General features: G+C 48.4%; 2 protein-coding genes across 3 annotated transcripts; one reads left to right on the plus strand and one right to left on the minus strand.

Moving 5' to 3' along the window:
• Positions 1-354: 354 nt before the first annotated feature.
• Positions 355-18,340, minus strand: strn (striatin, calmodulin binding protein). Its single transcript, XM_076048773.1, has 18 exons — positions 18,086-18,340; positions 14,012-14,115; positions 13,552-13,625; positions 12,906-12,990; positions 10,921-11,103; positions 9,698-9,830; positions 9,425-9,587; positions 8,722-8,835; positions 8,221-8,367; positions 7,986-8,122; positions 7,221-7,396; positions 6,735-6,782; positions 6,380-6,501; positions 5,945-6,112; positions 4,994-5,134; positions 4,797-4,898; positions 4,343-4,429; positions 355-4,212 (listed from the first exon to the last, which is right to left on the minus strand). Exons 1-18 carry the CDS (start codon positions 18,338-18,340, stop codon positions 4,043-4,045), a joined length of 2,409 nt encoding a protein of 802 aa, XP_075904888.1. The 3' UTR covers positions 355-4,042.
• On the plus strand, positions 18,296-21,553 carry map1lc3c (microtubule-associated protein 1 light chain 3 gamma). Of its 2 annotated transcripts, XM_076048779.1 has the most exons (5): positions 18,296-18,418; positions 19,677-19,741; positions 19,847-19,902; positions 20,022-20,128; positions 21,170-21,553. In XM_076048779.1, the coding sequence occupies exons 2-5, from the start codon at positions 19,678-19,680 to the stop codon at positions 21,330-21,332; spliced, it is 390 nt and encodes a 129-aa protein (XP_075904894.1). In that variant the 5' UTR covers positions 18,296-18,418; position 19,677; the 3' UTR covers positions 21,333-21,553. The 2 variants fall into 2 exon arrangements, with proteins under 2 accessions (XP_075904894.1, XP_075904893.1); XM_076048778.1 differs by lacking the exon at positions 18,296-18,418 and having other exon boundaries at positions 19,430-19,741.
• Positions 21,554-21,886: the final 333 nt, after the last annotated feature.

Consider the following 21,886-nt stretch of genomic DNA (forward strand, 5'->3'; position numbering starts at 1 on the left):
AATTACGAAAAATTATAATAAAATATGAAAATGTTAGTTGATTGGCGTTTCCTTTAAAATTTGTGTCTTTATTTGGTAAATGCTCAGCCATTCATGCTTAGAGTAGCGAACAATTCATCTTTGAAGGGCATATATGTAATCCCTGTACATACTTTTATGCTTTTTCATTGTCATTCTTATTTTCCTGTTCAGCTGTTTTTGTGGCTGTTGTGTGTGAGGCGGCATACTGTCTGTCTTTGCTGGAATGCATGACTTATGTCATATCTTATGTCATCGTGACTTTATTTCGGTTTGCGTCATTCCCCCCCGTCACTGTGAAGTTGGACACAACACAACACACGACATACACGTACATACAATATATTCCTTTATTGTTGGTACCCACAAATCTACTCCCTTAATTTTGTTTTTTGAAAAAGAAAAACAACCCACAACGATGAAGGAAACACCAGCAGCATGTTCATGTAGTGCCCCACTAACATCTATAGTCTCTCTCTTTTATAGCATCTCTGTACATTATTACAAATACAATATAATAATAATAATAATGATAACAATTTACAAACAGGACCTTTTTTGTTCCTCTGGGATTCACTTCCGCTTTTGGCCCCTCGAAATGGAAAAAAAAAACACAACAACAAAGTTTTGAGATGATAAATTCAGCTGCCTGATCCGTTGACTCGGCCGAAAGCCGTTAGCTATTAATTGAAATTAAAAAAAAGAAGAAAAAAGAAGCAAAAACAGGATCTCCTGCTCTCTGATGAATTTCTGAATGGTTTCTGGTATGAACCATCAAACCTCTCTTGCAAATTCTCCTCAAATGTGTGTTTTTTTTTTTTTTTTTTTTTAAGAAATGAGTGCCAGGCCACCAGAGGGCGCCACCGACATCTTGCGGAAGTTCAATTGATTAAAAATCGTCGCAATTCTTTTCTTGTCACATCAGCATCTTGAAACGTGAGGCTCATTGCCATTTGTTGTTTTTCTGTTTGTGTCCGAGTGATGTTACGATAAACAATCAACTTTCTTTTTTTTTTTTTGACCGATACAAATTTAAAAAGTAATGTGAGAGAAGAAAAACGACTTGTTTGTGTCAGGCAGTGAACAACAACAACAACAACATGTTTCGGCTGTAAGTCTTCACAGCGTTGGTTCAGATGCGCTGTCAAAACTCGGCAAGCAGCCAATTGGTTACTATTCTTTTTCCTTTCAAAGCTAACAGCAAGTTTAGCCAATGTTTAGGCTCATTTGTTTTTTTTGACCCCTTTCCAGTTGTTGCTGAAGTTATCGAATTACGCAAACAAGACGAAGAGGTTCAATCGCAAAGTCCCACTAGCTAGCTTGCTGGCTAGCTAGCTAGCTAATTAATGGCATGAGGGCTTCCTAGCAGCTAGCGTGGAAACAACCAACTGATGACTGAGTTTATGCCAGTCCAATCATAAGCAGGTAACAACTTCTTGTTTTTTGGGTGGGGAAACTGTTGCTTAAACCAACCACATTTTATCATATATATATATATATATATATATATATATATATATATATATACCAAGAGTGTTTTGATCTTCTGACCTTTAACCTTTGCATACTTTGTATTTCCCTTAAAAACCTTTTGAGAAGCATAAATACTCTAAAACATAAGACCATAATCATTTAATACGCTTAAATAATATATATATTTTTTTAAACCGTCGCACTTCACGTTGAAAAGCAACCAGAATGTCCTCAAAAGTCCCGGAACCGCATCTGCGAGGCAGCAATTTGGCGACAGGTCAAAAGTGTTGTGTAGTGCTCAGAGGTCAAGTCAACACAGCAGATCCCCAGATCAACACCATATTTCAAGTAAAACACAAACAAAAAAAATACATCTTTTAAAAAAAATATCTATATCTCACAAGTCTGCCACCAAGCACTTAAAAAAAAAAAAAAAAAGCTAGGAAAAATCGCTGAGTGATACAATAATTACACAAAATACAAGGTTTTCAGGCAGTTAGCATAGTAAGCAGTTTTTAGGGGAACAAAGTGTTAACTTTACAGATCAAAAATTAGCTAATTAGCATTAGGGACGACAGCTGCTGTGGATGAGACAGGAAGTGTTTTCCGTCCGTTCGTCGTCTTTGTTTGAATCTTTTTGAGTTTCCATAAATAATCGGATCCATCCACAAACAGCCCATAAACACGATTAAATAATAAAAAAAAGCAGCAGGTTTCTAAATTGAGCCGTGTTGTTCTAGCAGATTTAAATCCAAAATGTTTTTACAACCTGTTGAGTGTTTCTGTTTTTCTTTCCTTTGAGCCTAAAAACCTGAGAATTCAACCCTGAAACGATTCTTCTGTCTGTCAGATGAATTTGTCTCAGGTGAGGTGTGTGTGTGTGTGTGTGTGTGTGTGTGTGTGTGTGTGTGTGTGTGTGGCATCGCATCGCCCCCTTGTGGTCACGCATGTTTAAGCATAAAAATATATGGAAAAAAATAAAAGAGCAAAATTTGTACAGTCTGGACCCGGAAACATTGATCATGTGACACCCAGCTGACTGTCAGGGCACAATGAGAATGCAGTGCTCGGATCACCGCCGCCGCTGCTGTTCCACCGACAGACAGCCGGAGACGCTAGACACGCAAAAAGAATTCAAGAAAGACGAATCACACCCTCGCAAACAAAAGAAGAAAAAAAAACAAAACAATTTAAAAACAAGACGGATGGAAGAGCGGTTGGTCGTTCATGGAAGTCCAGGCTACAGCAAAGACCCACCCCTAACGCTTCTCACTGGGTTAGAGGTGTACCAGCCAATCAAAAGCAAGTAGGGGCGGGTCTTTCCTGAGAAAAAAAAACAACAACAAAAAAATGCAATCGGTTCATAATGTAAACGTCTGTACACGCGAGCTAGCTAACAGCTAAAAATCCCTATGTGCACTGACATTAATGTTCCACAATATTATGCCTTCTTCCATCTCAAATTTTAGCAACGAAAAAACTTATTGGCTGACTGCAGAGATAACCTCTTTGCTGCCTGGTTTTGATTTTAAATTCATGCAACCTGCTGAAAAAAACCCCAAACTAAATAAAAGATGATTTTCTAAACTATTCCAGTCATGTTAGCAACGTTAGGAAGGATTAGCTTGTTCTCTGGCTGCGTCTGTAGCGGCGGCGTCAAGCTGCTGTTACCCTGAACCATGGGAATATTTTTGTTTTTGATTACCAAACATTTGTTGAATTTTTCAGCATTTAGAATTACAAAAAAAAAAAAAAAAAAATCATTTTGGGGGAGAAAAAAAAAAGTCTAATGCAGCTAGCCATGTGTTAGCCTGTGGCAGTATTTGGCAGTATTTAGGTGTACGACGGCCAACAACTGACTTTGAGATCGTCTTTGTTTGCTGTTCAATTTGATATATGTATACGTATATATGTGTGTCTGTGTGTGTTTTAAAACATCGGATATTCTTTAGTTTTTTTGCTTTAATTCTTTTATTTTGAATTTTGTTCTTTCCCAGGAACCGCGTGTTACTGATGTCACTTTCGAAGGCTGGATGGAGGTGCTGACCTCTAGTGTCTTGGAGTCAAAGTAGAAGTAGTAAATTCTCTCTCTCTCCCTCCCTTTCTCTCCCTCTCTCTCCCTCTTCCACTCCCTCTCTCTCTCTCTCTCTCTCTCTCTCTCTCCAGAGGAAGAAGGCACGTCGGCGAGCGACAGAGCCGGGAGGTTGGAAAGCGATGGTGAACTTTGACCTGTTAGAAAAAAAGAAAGAAAAATAAACAAAAAAAAACCCTCCAAAAAAAAAAACAAAAAAAAAAACAAGGAAGAGGAATCCGAGGTCTTCTTTCTGACATTAGCGCGTAACTTCCTGTTTCTGCCGCGTCACTATCCCCTGCTTCCTGCTCACTTCCCGTTTTCCTGGTCATCCTACTTGGGTTTGTTCTCCGGGGATCCGGGCCAGCCCGAGTCCCAGGAGGAAGAGGAGGAGGTATCAAAGCAGCAGTCTGGACGACGAGGGCGGGATTCAGGCTCCGCCTCCCACCCCTCCCCCCCGCCGTCCCAGCGGCCCGCAGGTCATACGAAGACCTTGGCGAGGGCGTCGGCCCCGGCGCTGCCGATGTAGCACTTGGTGGGGTGGAACGCCACGTCGTGGATGGACTCCTCGCTCTTCTTGCGGTGAGCCGTGAACTCCTGCACGCACGTCTTGCTCTCCAGGTTCCACAGGCGGATGGAGCAGTCGTGACCTGGTTGGGGGAGGAGAGGGAGGGGGAAAAAAAGGGGAGGGAGGGGCAATCGGTCAATCAGAGAGAAAGAGGTGGGCGGGGTTGTCCGCTGGCAGTGGCCAGGAGCAGATTCCCACTGGCAAAAACTCACTTCCAGACATGAGGTACAGGCCATTGGGATCCACCGCCAGGCAGGTGACAGCATCCAGGTGGGCCACCATGGCGTGGATCAGCTGACCTGCAACACCAGGAAGAGAAACCGGCCAATAGGAATCAGACTACGATGACTACGATGACAACAACAAAGACAGAGGTGATTGGCCACTTGAGGTACTGCAGCAAAAAAAAATCCCATTGGGCCCAAAGAGCATTCTTCCCATTAGACTGCAGTACAAAAAGAGATGCCTGAGACCTGAAAGGCGGTTCATTATAAATCTTTCTGTGGCACAATTCCTAGTCATGGTGTAAAGTCTTTCAAAAAAAAGTTATGAAGGCCAGAAAATCATTGTGTGTGTGTGTGTGTGTGTGTGTGTGTGTGTGTGTGTGTGTGTGTGTGTGTGTGTGTGTGTGTGTGTGTGTGGCCTATGCTGATTGGCTGCTGTCACCTGTGTTGTTGTCGAAGAAGCGGATGTGTCGGTCCTCCTGCGCCGTGATGCTCACAGGCAGCGTGGGGTGACTGAGCACCCGGTTGATCTTGCAGGGCTCCTCTGCGCGAGAGGGAGAGGGTGGGGGGTTAGCGGCAAGGTGAGTGTGTGTGTGGGAGAGCGGTTCTGGCGGAGGCCTCTGATTGGCCGGAGGCTACCTGGAGCTCCGGCTGAGTCCAGCTTGAGCAGCAGCTGCTGCGTCTCCATGTTGAAGAGGCCGACGTGGCCGCTGTGGAAGGACGCCACCATGTGGGCCGAGTCACTGCTCACCAGGTCCACCGAGGTGGGCACGCCCAGCTCTGAGAGAGAGAGAGAGAGAGAGAGAGAGAGAGAGAGAGAGAGAGAGAGAGAGAGACAGACACAATGAATTAATGTGAAGTTTTACAAACACACACGCGCATGCGTGTAAACACAGGAAAGAAGTGCATTTTCACACAAAAACACACACACAAAGAATAAAAGTGCATTTTTCACACGCACACACATATGTGCACACGCACACAGAGCTGCTGTTTCCCGAGTTCAGCTATGCTGTGTTTAGCTAGAACAGGTATGGGAGGGGGTGAGGTGCGGCGGGGGGGAGACGGAGCCAATCACAGCAGTTTCAGAGTGAAGGCGGGGCTACACCCTGGACAGGTCACCACTAACCCCCCCGCCTTCACGCTCCATGCTACGAGGCAGCCGACAGAGGAATTGAACCCGCAACCTCCTGCTCTGCAGACACAGCTGCATCTCGTTAGCGGTGGGGAGGTTGTGGGTTTGACTCCCCGAGGCGCGAGGTCAAGTCAGGAGTCCTCGTGTCGTCGTCGCCAGGTCCCGAAAACACACAGACAATTAAGGCTGATTGGCAGCCACACAAGGAGCAGGGGAGAAGCTCCGCCCCCCTGATCCTGAGTGAGGGAGGAGCATTGGCTGAAGACGGATGGATGGATGGATGGATGGACAGAAGGGTGGATAAACAGATGGACAGATAGAGCCGGACAGACAGACAGACACTCAGACAGACAGTCAGTCAGTCAGACACTCAGACAGACAGACACACAGTCAGACAGTCAGTCAGTCTGACAGACAGACAGACAGACAGACACTCAGACGGTCGGTGGTCTCACCTCCGTCCTGGTTGAAGACGGCCAGCGGTGCCGAGGTCTGGCTGGCGTCCCACAGCCTCACGGTGCCGTCGGCCGAGCAGGACAGGAGGCGGCGGTGGGCGGAGCTGTAGGCCAGACCCCAGACGGCGTCCGTGTGGCCGCAGAGCGCCCCCCGTAGGACCGAGGGCTCTGCAGGGGCCGCAGTGGCACAAACACATGAACCATTGGTAATGGTTGTAATTATAATGATTATTCTTTAATTGTTTGACTGATCCGTTTTATTTAAGTGTCCAACACCCTGATTGGTGCCCAGCCCTCAGGGGTTTATTAGACTCTGATCAATACAATTGTCAATAATACTCCCATGAGTTCATCCACGGCAGACACAACCACACAACCACACAAGCTCCTCCTCCTCGTAATGACTGAAGTGGTGGTGGTACCACCGGTCCTCACCGTACGAGTCGTAGGGGTCGACCCCGGGGTCGGGGGTGTTCCAGCTCTGGATGGTTCCGTCGACCCCCCCGCTGAAGCACTGCTCGCCGCTGGAGCTCATGGTGACGCACAGCACGGCGCCGCTGCCAGACAGCAAACACCGGGTTAACAAGGTCCGTCGAGGGAAAAGTCACAATAATAAAAAAGATAAACGAAAAATTCTCTCTCTCTTTTCGGCTTATTTTCTTCTGGAGCCTGAAACAAAATGTGGAAAAACTGTGGAACCGTGAGAACCTCGCGGGCGTTTGGTCACGTGACATTGATCATGTGTCTGGTCACGTGACCGGAGGCGGAGTCTTAGGTGGAGCCGGCTTACCTGTGAGCTCTGAAGGTGTAGATGGGCTCCACGTCCAGAGCGGTGCACCTGGAAGAAGGAGAAGCTTTGAATTTTTACAACTACAACTTCATGACATTTTTTTCCACTGGAATACAAGAAAAAAAAAAACAAGGTGCTTATTTTTTTAAATGAGAAAATTAAGATTTGTCACAAACGTAGAACTACACAGATGAAAAATATACAAATTCACATGCATTCCTATATTCTAACATGGATAAATCAAACTAAAAATAAATAAGAAAATAAATAGAAAATTGAATCTTTCAGAATATCTGAAAAAATGAAATTGTAATTTCAAATAATACACAGTTTATTTATATGTTGCATATTATCGAACTTTGTTAAATCTTTCATTGATTTAAAAAAAAAAAAAGGAAATCAAGAAGAAGAAGACGATGAGTCACTCAGGCTGGAGCCTGATAGGGCGGAGGGATAAGGGGGGCGGGGTCAAAGCGTTGCACTGACTTCTTGGCAGGCGCCGTCTTGTGCAGGTTCCACAGTTTGAGGGTCTGGTCCTCGGAGGCGGTGACCAGCAGCGGCTCCACCGGGTGGAAGGCCAGGCTGCGCACCGAGTCAAAGTGGCTCCGCAGGGTGAACTTGGGGTTCCAGCTCTTCCTCAGCGCCTCCGTGTTGTTGGTGATCTGGAGGGAGGAGGGGAAGGGGGAGGGGAAGGGGCCAAACGCATCAACCGCTAGGACACCAGGCCAACACTCCTGTTGTGTTTATTCATTTATTTTTTTTATTTTTTTCTGTTTTTATCAAAACAGCAATTAGACAAAAACCCTGACAGCTGCAGAGGTTGACATGACCTCTTGACCTCCACTGGGTAAACAAACCAGGACACCACGTCCACCTTCTCTCTTCCACCATCCCTCCATCTTCTCTCCAACCTCACTTCTCTATTATCCCTCCATCCTCTCTCCTCCATCATCCCTCCATCCTCACTCAATCTCTCCTTCATTCCTCCATCCTCTCTCCTCCACCATCCTTCCATCTTCTCTCGAGACTCACTTCTCTATTATCCCTCCATCATCCCTCCATCTTCTCTCCTCTATCTTCTGTTCTTTCATCTTCTCGCCATCCTCACTCAATCTCTCCTCCATCATCCCTCCAACCTCTCTCCTCATCCTCCATCTTGTCTCCAACCTCACTTCTCTATTATCCCTCCATCCTCACTTCTCTACCATCTCTCCCTCTTCTCCCCTCCCTCCTCTCCCTGCGGTGACTCACGTCGAAGGCCAGGCTGTCGGCCTCGTTGGCCACGGTGAGGCCGGCCAGCTCTCCCAGTCCGATCTCGTTGGAGACAGCCTCGTCCACTCGGCCCAGGATGAAGGACTTCCCGGTGGAAGGCAGGAAGGTCACGACCTCTGGGGAGACGGAGGAGAGCGGCCGGCTGAACGAACTCGTCCTGAGGGATCGGGCGAGTGTCAGGCGGGCGGGGTTTAAGGGAGGAGGCGTGGCTTACCGTCCTCAGGACGCCCCAGCTCGGGCTCGCTCAGTCTGGGCAGCGGCGGGCGGGACGGGGGCGGAGTCACGGCCGGCTGCAGGGATGGGAGGTCCTCAGCCTCCCGTAGGTTGGCCAACATGTCCTGGAGCTTGGAGCGGTTCGGCCCTGCAGCGGGAGGGGGAGGAGTCAGGGGGAAGGGGGTGGGGGAGGAGGAGGTAGGAGAGAGGGAGGAGGAGTCAGGAGAGAAGGAGGAGTCAGGGGAGGAGGAGGAGTCAGAGGGAGAGGCGAGAAGGTGGAGTCAGGGGGAAGAGGGAGGGAGAGATGGGGAGGAGTCAGGAGAGATGGGGAGGAGTCAGGAGAAAGGAGAGGGGTCGGTCAAGACAAGGGGCAAGAGGAGTCAGGAGAGAGGGGGAGGAGGAGTTGGGGGGAGCACCAAATGGATGGAGGAGTGTGTTCAGGTGAGTGTTGCTGAATGTCAGGCAGGCAGCCAGGAAGTGAGGAGCTGCAGGAGGAACTCACTCTTCACGCCCTTCTTGCCCTTGCGCTCCTTCCTGTACTGCTCCTTGAGCTGAGCGATCAAACCCTGGTCCACATCCCAGGACACCTCAGAGCCCAGGGTCTGCTCCTCCTTCTCTGTAGGAGCAGCGGGGAGGAGGAGGAGGAGGAGAATCTTTTATCACTAATTTTTTTTTTTTTACTAAATAAATCACATAAAACACATGACAGATAAATAACCACTGAGAGAACTGCTGGACTTGGTGCAGGTTTCATGATTTCAGTCGAGTGAAAAACCAAGCAACTAATAATCACAATGGGGTCTTTTGCCCTGGCGATACTACAGACCTGCGCTGTCCTTCGCTGGGCTCAGCTGGGCTCTCGGCAATAAAACATTCAAGTTTGGGAAAAAATTAAAATGAGATTCCAGTAACATTTTTATTCCTGCAGGATGAAGTTTCTTCCAGTGAGTCAGTGCTCAGCTTTACAACTGTGTGTGTGTGTGTGTGTGTGTGTGTGTGTGTGACTCAACACTTGTCACACACACACACACACACACACACACACACACACACACACACACACACACACACACACACACTGTGTGGGAGGCGGAGCTCCGTGTGGACGAAGTGTCGCTAAGTAACGGCCGGGTTGCCAGATGGAGGCTTGGACCCTCTTCCCACTCCTCCTCCTCCTCCTCCTCCGAGGCCCCGCCCCCACTCACCCCACTCCCCACTGTCCCCCGCCGCCCGGGCCTCGGCCGGCCCCTCCGGCTCGTCCTGATTGGCTAGGAAGTCAAAGCCCTTCAGCGCCTCCTCTGTGTCGGGGTCGTCGCTGAGGTCGGAGGTCGTGGACGACGGCGTGGACGACTGCTTCTTCCTCACCATCTGGGTGGGAGGGCAGAGGGTCAGAAGATTAGAAGGTGTGAGATGGAGGAGCACCAGCTCCCCCTACCCCACCACCCACCCTGCTCCCGGGTGATTGGTTCCCGCCTCACCGCTGCCAGGTCCAGGATGCTCTTGTCCCGCCCCTCCTCCTCGTCCTCGTCCTCGTCACTGAACTCGGCGGCGGCGCTCTCGATGAACTTGAAGGCCTCCAGCACGGCGGCCGAGTCCGACATGTCAGGTTTACTGGAGCCAGAGGAGAGAGAGGACAGGACGATTAGCCCGCTGTTTGCAGCAGCACACGTTTAGCCCGCTATTTGCAGCAGTGCACAGTTAGCCCACTGTTTGCAGCACACAGTTAGCGTGTTGTTTGCGGCAGCAGCACGGTTAGCCCGCTGGTTACAGCAACACACAGTTAGCCCGCTGGTTGCAGCAACACACAGTTAGCCCGCTGGTTGCAGCAACACACAGTTAGCCCGCTGGTTGCAGCAGCAGCAGCAGCACATGGTTAGCCCCGTGTTTGCACTGTGATGCTCCGTTGGACTTTTCAGGATGTTTTTGGTAGAAATGGACAAAAAAGGGGAGGTGGTCTAAGAGGGGCGGAGCCAACACCTGGCTGGCTGGGCGGAGGATGTGACCACTAACCCTGGGAGAGGTATCGATGCCCTTAGTGATGTCACACAGGGCCGATTCTGCTAACTCACACGTCACACAGGTGGAGACAAAACAGAGGAAGAAGAAGAAGAAGAAGAAAGGACTTTTCGCACTTTTACTGCTTATAAATATCGATGCCAGTGAAGGTTCACTGCCCATTGTGACATCACAAAGGCCAGATTTACAGAACTGTGGGTTTCCGAAGCAATTTGAAGACATTTTTTTTTTCCTTTCCAAGGTGTTCTGACAGGATTTCATTTTCTAAACAGTCATTTGAGCCAAAAGTTTCAATGTTTGGCCCCTGATTGATTGACAGCTACGTCTTTACTTCTTGTCCAGGATGTTTTTCACACCAGGAGGAAGAATCGCAGAGACGCTTGGAGTCGTTTCCACCAGTTTAACATGATGATAAAATACGGCTGCTGCTCCTGCTGCTCCTGCTGCTATTGGCCAACGAGGACAATTTAAAGAGACAGAGCAACATCATCGACATGAACAGGGGTGGGGAAACTTTTTGACTGGTGGACCACAATGGGTTCTAAAATGTGACAGAGCGGGAGCTGATTACAAAGTTTCCATGCATGGACACAAATCACTCGCATGCTGGCTGCCGTTGGCCACCATGGCCCTGTGCCCCGCCCCTTGCCCCCATCCTCCCCGCAGCTCCTCCCTGCCCTCTCACCTGACCACACCGCTGTCCTTCAGTGAGGACGGCTCCGTTCCGTTGACCATTGGCTCGGCCACCGCTGCAGTCCTGTGGGCCGCTGGCTGCTCGCTGGTGTCCCCACTCAGGCCCAGCAGCGCCCTCACCCGCTGGGATTTGACATCCAGGATGGTGTCGGTGTAGCCCACCTCCTGCAGGTACCTGTGGGCAGAGCCCGGCTGTTAATACTCATCATCATCATCATCATCATCATCATCATCAACGGTTGTGTTTTTTTTGGGGACCTGGAGAGGATTCTTTACAAAATCCTCTGGGACTCTGCTGTGTGCGTGCGTGCGTGCGTGCGTGCGTGCGTGCGTGCGTGCGTGCGTGCGTGCGTGCGTGCGTGTGCTTGTGTGTGAACGAAAAGCAGACAAATCTTCTTCCTGGATGTCAACGTCTCAGTTTTAAAACAAAATGTGAAGCAGAAAAACATTAAAGCAAATGATTGGAAATTCAATCAAATTCACTCATCTAATAAATGTATTAAATTTTAAAAATATATGATTACACTTTTCTTAAAATCAAGTGCCGTTTGCTTAATTTTGTTCTCCATTTCTCCATTAATTTCGTTTCACACGCACACAAAGACGTTTTATTTATTCACCCTTTAATTTTGATCATTTTTCTGGTGGGTTTTTCTGGAAAAACAAAAAGGACAAATTGTTCCTTCACTCCTTCCTTCCTTATTCACGATTTTTTCAATCAAATGGAAGAAATTAACTGATGGATTAATCGCTAACAAAAACAATCTGACAGCTGCGGACACTCAGCAAAACTCTGTGAACCCTGCGAACCGACGACAGCACAACAATCTCGCAGATGCAGGTAGCTGGAGGTTGGTCATTGCAACCAATGGTGGCCGTGGCTACTGCCGCCGCTGCTGATTGGCCAAAATAAAAACGGTTGAATAATTTGATGCGTCGCTGGATTTTAACGTGACTTTTCTCTCTGTGACGTGTCGCTGCAAAGAGAAACGACCTCAAGACCCAAAGGAACAAAGCTGCGAGAAAAAAAAACACGCAGGAAGTGACAACTGACAGTCGCAATTCACGATAAATATATAAAAAACAATAATACATAAAACTAAGTAATAACTAACTAACTACATAAATGACATAAAATAAAATAAAATAATAAATACAATAAAGACCAAACCCAGTGTGCAGGAATCACTCGCTGGACTTCCTGCAACAAGTAATCAGCTCCCTTGATTCAGATGAACCAGAAGAAAACCAGGAAAACCATCTCCGAGGACCCGAAAAGTGTCCCCGGGTCACGTCGACGCCGCTGTCTGCACCTGCGGCACCAGAACCCTCGGCGACGGCCCGCTGATCCGTAGGTCCGACCCTCCACAAGCAGCGACAGGAGGTGGTTGGGATGGAAGGACCTCCAACAGAGTGTCTGTTGGCTGGAGGACGGAGGCAGGAAGCCCAGCCGGTCTCGCCCAGTACCAGGCTCTCCGATCGCAGGAGGCCTCCGCACAATCCTCCATTCAGTGGCACACACACACACACACACACACACACACACACACACACACACACACACACACACACACACACACACACACACACACACACACACACACAGCTTCTCTCTCTGTGTAACTGTGAACGACTTTATCCAGCGACTCCAGTTGAAGCTGCTCACAATGTTTTTATTTGTTGTTTGAATTTTTTGATTGATGTTAGATACATTTTTTAAATGATGCACTAATCTGAAAGTTGTAATTTCAAGGTATTTCCAACAATTTAATTTTATGCGTTTTCTGCTTCGCGTCTTTTTTTTAAAGCCGAGATGTTCACAACCAATAAGATTTGACTGCATTTACTTCTCTCTTTCTCTCTCACACACACACACACAAACACACACACACTGTCCAGAGTCCCAAACTCCCAGAGCACTGTCAAGTCTATATTAGTCTCTCTCTCTTGATGTGTGTGTGTGTGTGTGTGACTCACTGTCTGAGCAGCTGGCGTCCTTGTTTCCAGCTGAGCTGATGGCTGCTGTTGGATGGACTGGGAGCCTCGCTGTCGTTCCCCTCATCTGTGACACACACACACACACACACACACACACACACACACACACACACACACACACACACACACACACACACACACACACACACACACACACGTCATTTTCCCTCCAGTTATTTATTTATTCATCCATTCATTCCCCCGTGGCGGTGGACTCCAATCACAGCCTCACTGTGTTGAATGAGTCCCAGAAGAACAAAAATATAAAAAAAATATATAAATAAATCATTAAAAAGTCCACTGGGAGGCGCTCAGGAGGAAGGAGGGAAAGACTGAAGATCCCGTCATGTGATTCAAACTTTACTAAAAGATCTTCTGACAACAATCACCGTCCTGGATGACCGCCCTCAGCTCTGGGCGTCATCACTTTGTGATGTCACAAAGGGGCCACCCTCCCCTCCCTCCTCTCCCTGGGTAGTGAGGCCACCCCTGGCCATCCAGGCGTGCGCTCCGCCTCTCTGAGACCAACTTGCTTCTGTCCCCCATCCATACATGCGGAAAGGCTCCTGACAGAGCGCCTCTCTGAGCAGCAGGCTGTAAACACAGGGCTACACATGCGACTCACCTGAGTCATAGCTTGGTGGTTTGATCTCCCCCTGGTTCAGCTCCGTCCCATATTTCAGCTTGTGGTATTTGGCCCTGAGAAGAGAGAAATAGAACCGACCAATGACCAGAAGCACAAAGGTTATCACACATAGAACCAGAGGACCAGGGGACAATTGGACAAGTGGACAAGGGGACAAGTGGACCAGGGGACAAGTGGACCAGGGGACCGGAGGACCAGGGAACCAGAGGACCAGGGGACAAGTGGACCAGGGGACAAGTGGACCAGGGGACCAGGGGACCAGAGGACAAGTGGACCGGAAGACCAGGGGACAAGTGGACCAGGGGACCGGAGGACAAGTGGACCAGAGGACCACTGGACCACTCAAACATTTGACTTTTTTTTGAACAAGTTATTTCAGCATCACAACAAACTACTTGTTTTCTTTCCTCTCCTTGACAAACTGAGCTGCTGGTCTGACCTCTCCTGTTTGAGGGCGAACTCCAGCATCTTGATCCGCCTCACCAGATCCTTCTTCAGGTTCTCCTGACCTCGCCGCTCGCCCTGCAGGAAGGCGATCTGGGCCTGAGGGGGAGAAACAGAGAGAGAAGAAGAAGGTGGAGGAAGTCAGTCCGAGTCTGAGGGGAAGAGTTTCCTCCTGGCCGTCTCTCAGCGCTGCAGGCCTTCCATCAAAACAAATTCAAAAAAATGGGAATGCGGGTGTCACGTGTTGGAGTGTGAAGAGGAGACGGTTCATCTCGAGGTGTGAGGCATCAATAAAAATCGACTTTTGAAGTTTAGCCTGGACCTTCTCCATCCTTGAGGAGGAAGTTCCTAAGCGACTGGAACCGGACCAGGAGACTGTTGGTACCAGGGAAACTTCTGGTTTCCTGCAGGTGGTGCAGACCACTCCTTTTACAGCGAGGCCTTCAGGGACCTGCCCGCATGCTGGTTTTCACAGTCCTAGAGGACCTTCTCTTCCTCCTCCTGCTCCTCTATTATTCAGGCTCTCAGGCTGCAGAGCAGTGAAGCGTGAAAAGCTCCAACCACTCCACCAACACCAGTCTTCTCCTACTGCTTCTTCTCCTGCTGCCGCCGGCTCCAATTCTAAGACACACGCTTCTGTGAATCGGCCCTTAGTGAGGTCACAGAGGGACCACAAAGAAAGCACCCCCCCCCCCCCCCCCCCCACACACACACACACACACACACACACACACACACACACACACACACACACACACACACACACACACACACACACACACACACACACACACACACACACACACACACAGCTTCTCTCTCTGTGTAACTGTGAACGACTTTATCCAGCGACTCCAGTTGAAGCTGCTCACAATGTTTTTATTTGTTGTTTGAATTTTTTGATTTTTTGATGCCAACATAATGTGCCCTGTGTGTTTTAGCAGGAGGCTATAAACAGAGGGCTAAACATGCTGTTTCCTCGAGACCTAGAGAGGTGACCTTTGACCTCTGAGCCAAGCGGATCCTAGCACCAATCAGACTGGAAGCCAGTCAGCTGGCAGGAGTGAGGTGTGTGTGGGAATGTGAAGAATGTTTCTGCACCCCTCTCTCCCCCCCAACACACACACACACACACACACACACACACACACACACACACACACACACACACACACACACACACACACACACACACACACACACACACACACGTCTTCCACCACATCTGTCGTCTTACATAACAACCGTTTGGTTTTCCTGTTTATTTTTGTTGGCCGGAGGAGCTCCACCGTCCTGCTGCCGCTGTCCACTGACAGCCGGCTGCTGTCATCACACTTCCGTCAGCTGACACGCTGAGACGTGCCGGCTTGATGCTGCAATGACAGTCTATGCCTGACAGTGGGTCGGGTTTACACCAACTCAAACATAATTGTTGTCGTGGTGTGTGTGTTTGTGTATGTTCCTGCTGCTGTGTATTTATAGCGACGGCCAGAAGAGGGAAGGAAGCCGAGCGGCAAACATCCTCCTGAGCCGGAGTGACGAGTGTGTGTGTTGTGTTGATGTTAAGTCATGCAGGAGCTTTTTGGAGCGTGACACACACACACACACACACACACACACACACACACACACACACACACACACACACACACACACACACACACACACACACACACAGCATCGTCATCTCACAGTGTCTGTGGGAGGACAAAAGCAACAAATAAATAAATAAACCAACGACACCCTCTCATCTTACTGCTGGATTTAAATCACAACCGGCTGATTCACTTTTAGCTTAGCACGATGCTATGATTAATTCAGCAAGGCTTTTAAAGCACATAAAAAAAATCTGCAAACTGTTATAATAATTAAAGTGAAAGAGTGAAAACAATTTCTGTATCCTGATTATATAATGCTAATTATTTTTATGGGCTCTTTTTCACAGATACACGCACACACGTTTGTGTGTGCGTGTGTGTGTGTGTGAAACCAAAGCAGCAGCTCGACGGCTTTGACTGCAAAAATAATTTCTTCAGGTTCATCTTCAAGTTGGGCCTCCTACAAGTCCTACGAAGGATTGTTTTGTTTCTCCACTGCACTTCACAGCTGCTGCGGGCCGAAGCCTCTTGAAGCAAAGAGTGTGAACTCGGCACCCCCTCGACACACAGCAGACGCACCGCGACATCAGCGGAACTAATGGATTCGCAGCTGAAATTGGTTCGACCGCCGGCTCTCCGTCCGTCACGCTCTGATTGGCTGCCGGCTCAGTGGGAAGGAAAATTAAAAATCAAAACATGGCTGCGGAGCGATGGGTGAGAGGAGGAGGGGGGGGGGCGACGACGTGGGGCTCTTATTTTGCACAAAAAGAGGGACGTGGGGAGGAGGGGGGGGGCACGGAGGATGCCGACGTGTGATTGGCTCTTGAGACGCACCGCTGACTCACAGGAAGTGGTTCCCTGTACGGACAGGTTTACCGACGCCCCTTATGTAACACACAGGAGGAGGTGGAGCAGTCATACTGGCCTGGACCGACAACAGTCGGTCACCAGGGCGCCTGGCAGCTTTAGCGGCAGCAACGGCATCAACATCAACACAACACGGACAACACTGGCCGATGACACAAACTCTGAGAGATGTTGTGGGTTCCAGTCTGGTGTCTGTAAGAATGCAGCGACCTTTACAGTTAAGGACACAGAATCACACCTGCACAGGTGAGAGGAGGGAGGGAGCACAATACAACAGGTGTGGTGGGAGGTGTGTGCAGGCACAGAGTTGGCTGTGTTGTGTTGTTAATCCTGGGAGGAGCCGTCACAACTTCACACCCTCAGTGTTTTGATTCCTTTCCAGCCAACAGCCGTTTTACCCATGATGCAAATCCACAGCATGTGACGCAGGATAAAACAAAAACAAAAAACAAAAACACAAGCAGGAATCAAGTGGTCCGTGAACTTTGTGTGTGTGTGTGTGTGTGTGTGTGTGTGTGTGTGTGTGTGTGTGTGTGTGTGTGTGTGTGTGTCTGAGCTGCCTCATCACACAAAGTTCTAGCTGATACGCAAAACACAAGGCAGCGTTTCGTGACTCAATCATCATCATCTTCATCATCGTCATCATCATCACGCACTGCGCGGAGGTGAGACGGAACTCGTCATCGGACGAGATTCTCTGCTAGGAGAGTCCATTATCGGACAAATTCCACTAGGCCCCGGGGGGCTTAACATTCCGGCGGTGGCCAGGGTACTGAAGGCTTCGTGTCAACCCCCCGGTGGTCTAATTCTGCTCAGGGGTCCGGGGGGATAGTGATTTTAAGTCAAAGATTGTCAAATGGTTTCCCGGGAAAGTCTGAACATTAGCCAAAGACCGGGGTTGACTGGCTAACGTGTCCGATAATGGGCATCGTGCTCAATGATTTTGCCTCTCTCCGTTTTAACGACCTTTTCCCGTCGCCAGAGGTTGTTCAAATGTCATAAAATTACACATAAACGAGCCAAGTTACTGCCCACTGTCCAAAACCACAGATATCCACTAAACATCTTATCAAAGCACCGCTAACCTCAAATTAGCAAGCGGGAGCAGCAGGAGCAGCAGGAGCAGCAGCAGAACAGACCAAGACTTTATTTTAAATATTATGTAATTGTACGTCATCTTGTTTGACAATAGTTTTCAGGCCTCCGGAATAAAGTAGGCCGCTGCCGATGGGTTTTCACGGTTCAGTTTATTCATTCGGCCGTGAACTAATCCAAAAACGTCGTCGAAATTGAGCCGAATTTTGCCATTTCAAAAGGAACGTGCGTCACTCCTCGCACGGATGACGGTGGCAGGTGAGCGGTGCTGGACCGATATCATCAATAAAAACCCAGATGGTTCTGGCATTTACATCGATGCCGAATAAAAACACCAACCATCTACCAGCCAAAAACACATTAAATTAATCAATTAATCACTTCATCTAGAATTTTATCTTGTCATCAACACACAACACGGATCGACTAATTTTAAAGGGGATTCGGTGGACCGTCCCGAGGCTCTAGCTAGCAAACAGCGTGATGTCAGATGCTCGCAGCCGCTTTACCTGCAGCTCAGCACGCTCCACCCCCCACTGCGCCCTCTGCACCTCGAAGCGGGCCCACTCGTGCTGGAGGAAGTGTAGAATCCCAGGGACGTTGTACTGGGCTCGGGCCGCCTCGCCGCTGCCGAATTCGCCGCTCGGCGCGGCTTTAGAGTTCCCAGCGCCGGCCAAGCCAGCGTGGCTGTGGTTGTTGTTGTTGCTGCTGCCGCCGCCGCCGCCTCCGCTGGAGAAGACGCCCGGGCCCGCCTGCTCGTCCATGGCCGAACCGGAGCGAGCGGAGTGGCCTCGGGTTTGGTCCGGTTCCGGTCAGCCGCCTCGGTGAGGTGTCCTCCGCAGGTGAGCGCTGCCCATCCACGGTGCTTCTGTCCGGGCAACACCGCTGCTGTCTGAGCTGTCAGACCCACCGGACAGCTGACTGGGTTGCACACAGACGGCACTTCCGGTTTAGGGTTTTCAAAACGCCAATACACGGGTGAAATAAATACCACAATCCATAGCCGGGCGAATTTTGATTCCCTTTGATTTATTAGAATAGTTCACAGACTTTAGTTACATGTTTTAGAAGGAGATTTATCAAACAACTCACTTTCAGTCTTTGACGGGACACGAGCTCTTTTACTTTAAAAGGGGAATGAAATCTTGTTACCGGTGATGCTACAGCTAAGCGTGTGGCCGCTTCACACACCTGCAAGGTGACATCAACGCCACTCTGTCACGCCCACCGGCGCGCCAATCAGATGAACAACACCGAAATTGTCCAATTGAGAGAAAATATCAAGACAACTGTGCGCTGAGTGTGCAGAATCATACAAATACTTAAAAGACAATGTATGCATTTATTATTATTATTATTATTATTATTATTATTATTATTATTATTATTATTATTATTATTATTGTAGGGGATGTTGTGGTAGTTACTTGTATGCACCACTTTACGTCTGGATAAGGGAGTGTTGAGTGAACAATAAAGCAGATAACTGAATTGCACTCAAGGTTCAAGGTCCCTTCCTGAATAATAATAATAAACACGTCAGATTATGACTTTCTGAGCAAAACAGAACAGAACTTACTTTTATGTAAGTTCTGTTCTTAAATTCTGTTATCACTTGAAAAAAAAGAAAGAAATTTAAGGTAATGAATTGCTTGGTGACATCCACACTATTTTGAACACATGAGGTAAACTGAAGTACAGTGATACTTTTTTGATTACTTTTTGTTGGTGTGATTTCTCCTTCTCCTGCTATAACAAGGAGGGGGTTACTTTGTCTGACCTACTTTTGGGGCCAATTCTCTTCCAAATTGTGCTTTATACGTTTGTATATATTATGCAGAATGTACGATAAGGTTGGAAGGCAGGTGGGGACCCCTGGTAAAGAGGGTCCACCAGGGGTCGTTGTCCTCCTCCGCTTCCTCCGGTGCAGGAGTCGCGAGGCTGCGGCCTTAACCTGATTACAGCACGCGGGTGACTGGGCCCATGTGCTAATCAGCTGATGCACCACAGCCGCCGCCGCTATTTAACTCCCGCCACGGCAGGGCCAAATTTTCTTCTGCTGCTGCCGCCGCCGCTGTACACTCTCATACTCACACACAGCATGCCGCCGTTAGACAGGACCCAGCAGCAGCTGAACAAACCCTTCAAACAGCGGAAGAGCTTTGGTAAGGACACCTGGGGGCGGGGGGGATCGGAACCGGAAGCCGGTCCAAGACCCGTAGGATTGTCTCTGACAGTGTGTGTGCGCGTGTGTGTGTCCGCCCGCGCAGCCACGAGGAAGCAGGAGGTGGTGGGGATCCGGACCAAGTTCCCCAACAAGATCCCGGTGAGTTAAGGTTAGGTTCTGTGTTTAAGGTTGGGTGGGTCGCCCCCCTCCCCTCCCCTCCCCTCTCCTCCACCACCAGGTGTCGCTCACCATTTCAGCCCCCCCACTACCACCCACAGGTCATCATCGAGCGCTACGAGCGCGAGAAGTTCCTCCCCCCGCTGGACAAGACCAAGTTCCTGGTGCCGCACGAGCTCACCATGACCCAGTTCATCACCATCATCAGGTAAAGAATCCGGATCAGGGGCGCGAGGAGTTGGTTCCCTGGGACAGCTGATCAGGGATGATGGTCGGGGGTGTCGAGCAGAAAGAAGACTGAGTCAGTTCGGTGCGGGGGTAAAAGTATTTTTAAAATTAAAGCCTGCAGACAAATTTGAAGGGAGGGGGTTAAAAGTATTAATCCAAACTTAATTTTAAGGAGTCTCAAGAAATCTGTACGTCTTTATGGGATACTGAAAAGATCTGCTGGTCTGGAGGAAACTCTGGGTTCAGGTTTTTTTTTTTCCATGCTTGGTCATGATTGGACCGCAGTCTTGTCGTTGACCTCTGGCTGTTCCACCCTCTCCTCTCCAAACACACCTTCTAAACCAGGCATTGACGAACTACGGCTCCGGGTCCATATGCGGCCTGTTAAGTTTTCTAATCCGGCCTGCTGAACTTGAAGAAATGATATTAGCATGTCATGAAATTGCTGTATTTCATCCAGCTTTCCCAGTGTTTTTAAGTTTTCATTTCAATAAAAAAAAAAACTACATTCTGTGGGACTTCAAAGACGGATATTTTTTTGTAACGATTTTCTTCATTTTCAATAGACATTAAAGCCCATGTTTTCTACAAATCCCTTGATACATTTTTTTTCTCCTATGAGGTGGGTCACCAAAACACTCCCTACATCTGCTGCTGCTCCGGCCCCGCTGTCAAAATTTAGAACTCATCCTGTCCCACCAGTTGGTTTGCCCACCCCTGTTCTAAACCCTTGTCGGCTCCCTGGAAATAATCCGTTTAAACGTGGTTTATTTTTTTGTTTCACAGTGAGGACTTGATGATGTCGCGTTTGACATTTTATGCTGTTATCCATGCTAGGAGTTGCAGTGAGACAAAGAAACAAATGGCTGTTTCACTTCTGAAAAGACCAGGATTTAAATTCTTGATTTGTGCTTCAGCGAATGTCTGGAATTGTTTGGAATCATGGGTTGGAATTTTGTCCCCTGACGGTTGAACTGACTCGGCAGAAAAGACCTGACTGACCTGTTGTGTTTTGTGTCAGGAACCGCATGGCGCTACTGCCCTCTCAGGCCTTCTACCTGCTCATCAACAACAGCGGCCTGGCCAGCATGTCTCTCACCATGGCTCAGGTGTACAAGGACCACCAGGACGACGACGGCTTCCTCTACATGACCTACGCCTCGCAGGAGATGTTTGGTCACTGACCGACGACCACCGGCCATCGCTGCACACGTTTCTTTATTCCTCGTTTATGTTTCTTTTAACCTAGTGTTTAAAAAGTCTCCAGCTGCTGTAAATAGAAAACAAGCTGTATGTATATATTGTAATATTGGTTGTATATGCATGTCTAGTTTGTTTTGGGTTTTTTTTTTGTAAGAATTTTAAAATAAAGTATGTGGATTCAATAAATCCTGATTTTCACTGAGTGGTGCAGTCTTGTGGATTAATTCAGGATTATTTCGTTTTTGAAGGTGGGAAAATGTCAGTCCCATGCTCTGTTTTATTCTTATTTTACAAAGTCTATAAAATGGTGACGCAGAGGAGGCATACTTTAGATATATTGAAGTCCTTGAGTAAACTTGAAATATCTTATTTCTGGTCCAAGTGTCCTGGTTTCTTGGTAATCAAAATGGGGTCACTCTAATTCTAGGCTGAATAAAAGTTGTTTTTTTTTTTCATCTTTTGCAAAAACCTTTTTTCTTTTTAAAGATTTGCACAATCTGCAGCTGGGACATTTAAACCGACCGTCTTGCACCAC

The sequence above is a fragment of the Nelusetta ayraudi genome, unplaced genomic scaffold (assembly GCF_046127955.1).
Source record: "Nelusetta ayraudi isolate G7.1 ecotype Tasmania unplaced genomic scaffold, CSIRO-AGI_Nayr_v1 ptg000109l, whole genome shotgun sequence".
In the NCBI taxonomy this organism is placed as follows: Eukaryota; Metazoa; Chordata; class Actinopteri; order Tetraodontiformes; family Monacanthidae; genus Nelusetta; species Nelusetta ayraudi.

Coding starts and splice junctions, on each gene's coding strand:
- strn (XM_076048773.1), bottom strand. CDS start 18,340: ATGGACGAGCAGGCGGGCCCGGGCGTCTTCTCCAGCGGAGGCGGCGGC. Junction 9,588..9,697: donor GCATCCTGGACCTGGCAGCG/GTGAGGCGGGAA, acceptor CCTCCCACCCAG/ATGGTGAGGAAGAAGCAGTC. Junction 6,783..7,220: donor AAGACGGCGCCTGCCAAGAA/GTCAGTGCAACG, acceptor TCCTTCTTCCAG/GTGCACCGCTCTGGACGTGG.
- map1lc3c (XM_076048778.1), top strand. CDS start 19,576: ATGCACCACAGCCGCCGCCGCTATTTAACTCCCGCCACGGCAGGGCCA. Junction 19,742..19,846: donor CAAACAGCGGAAGAGCTTTG/GTAAGGACACCT, acceptor CCGCCCGCGCAG/CCACGAGGAAGCAGGAGGTG. Junction 20,129..21,169: donor CAGTTCATCACCATCATCAG/GTAAAGAATCCG, acceptor GTTTTGTGTCAG/GAACCGCATGGCGCTACTGC.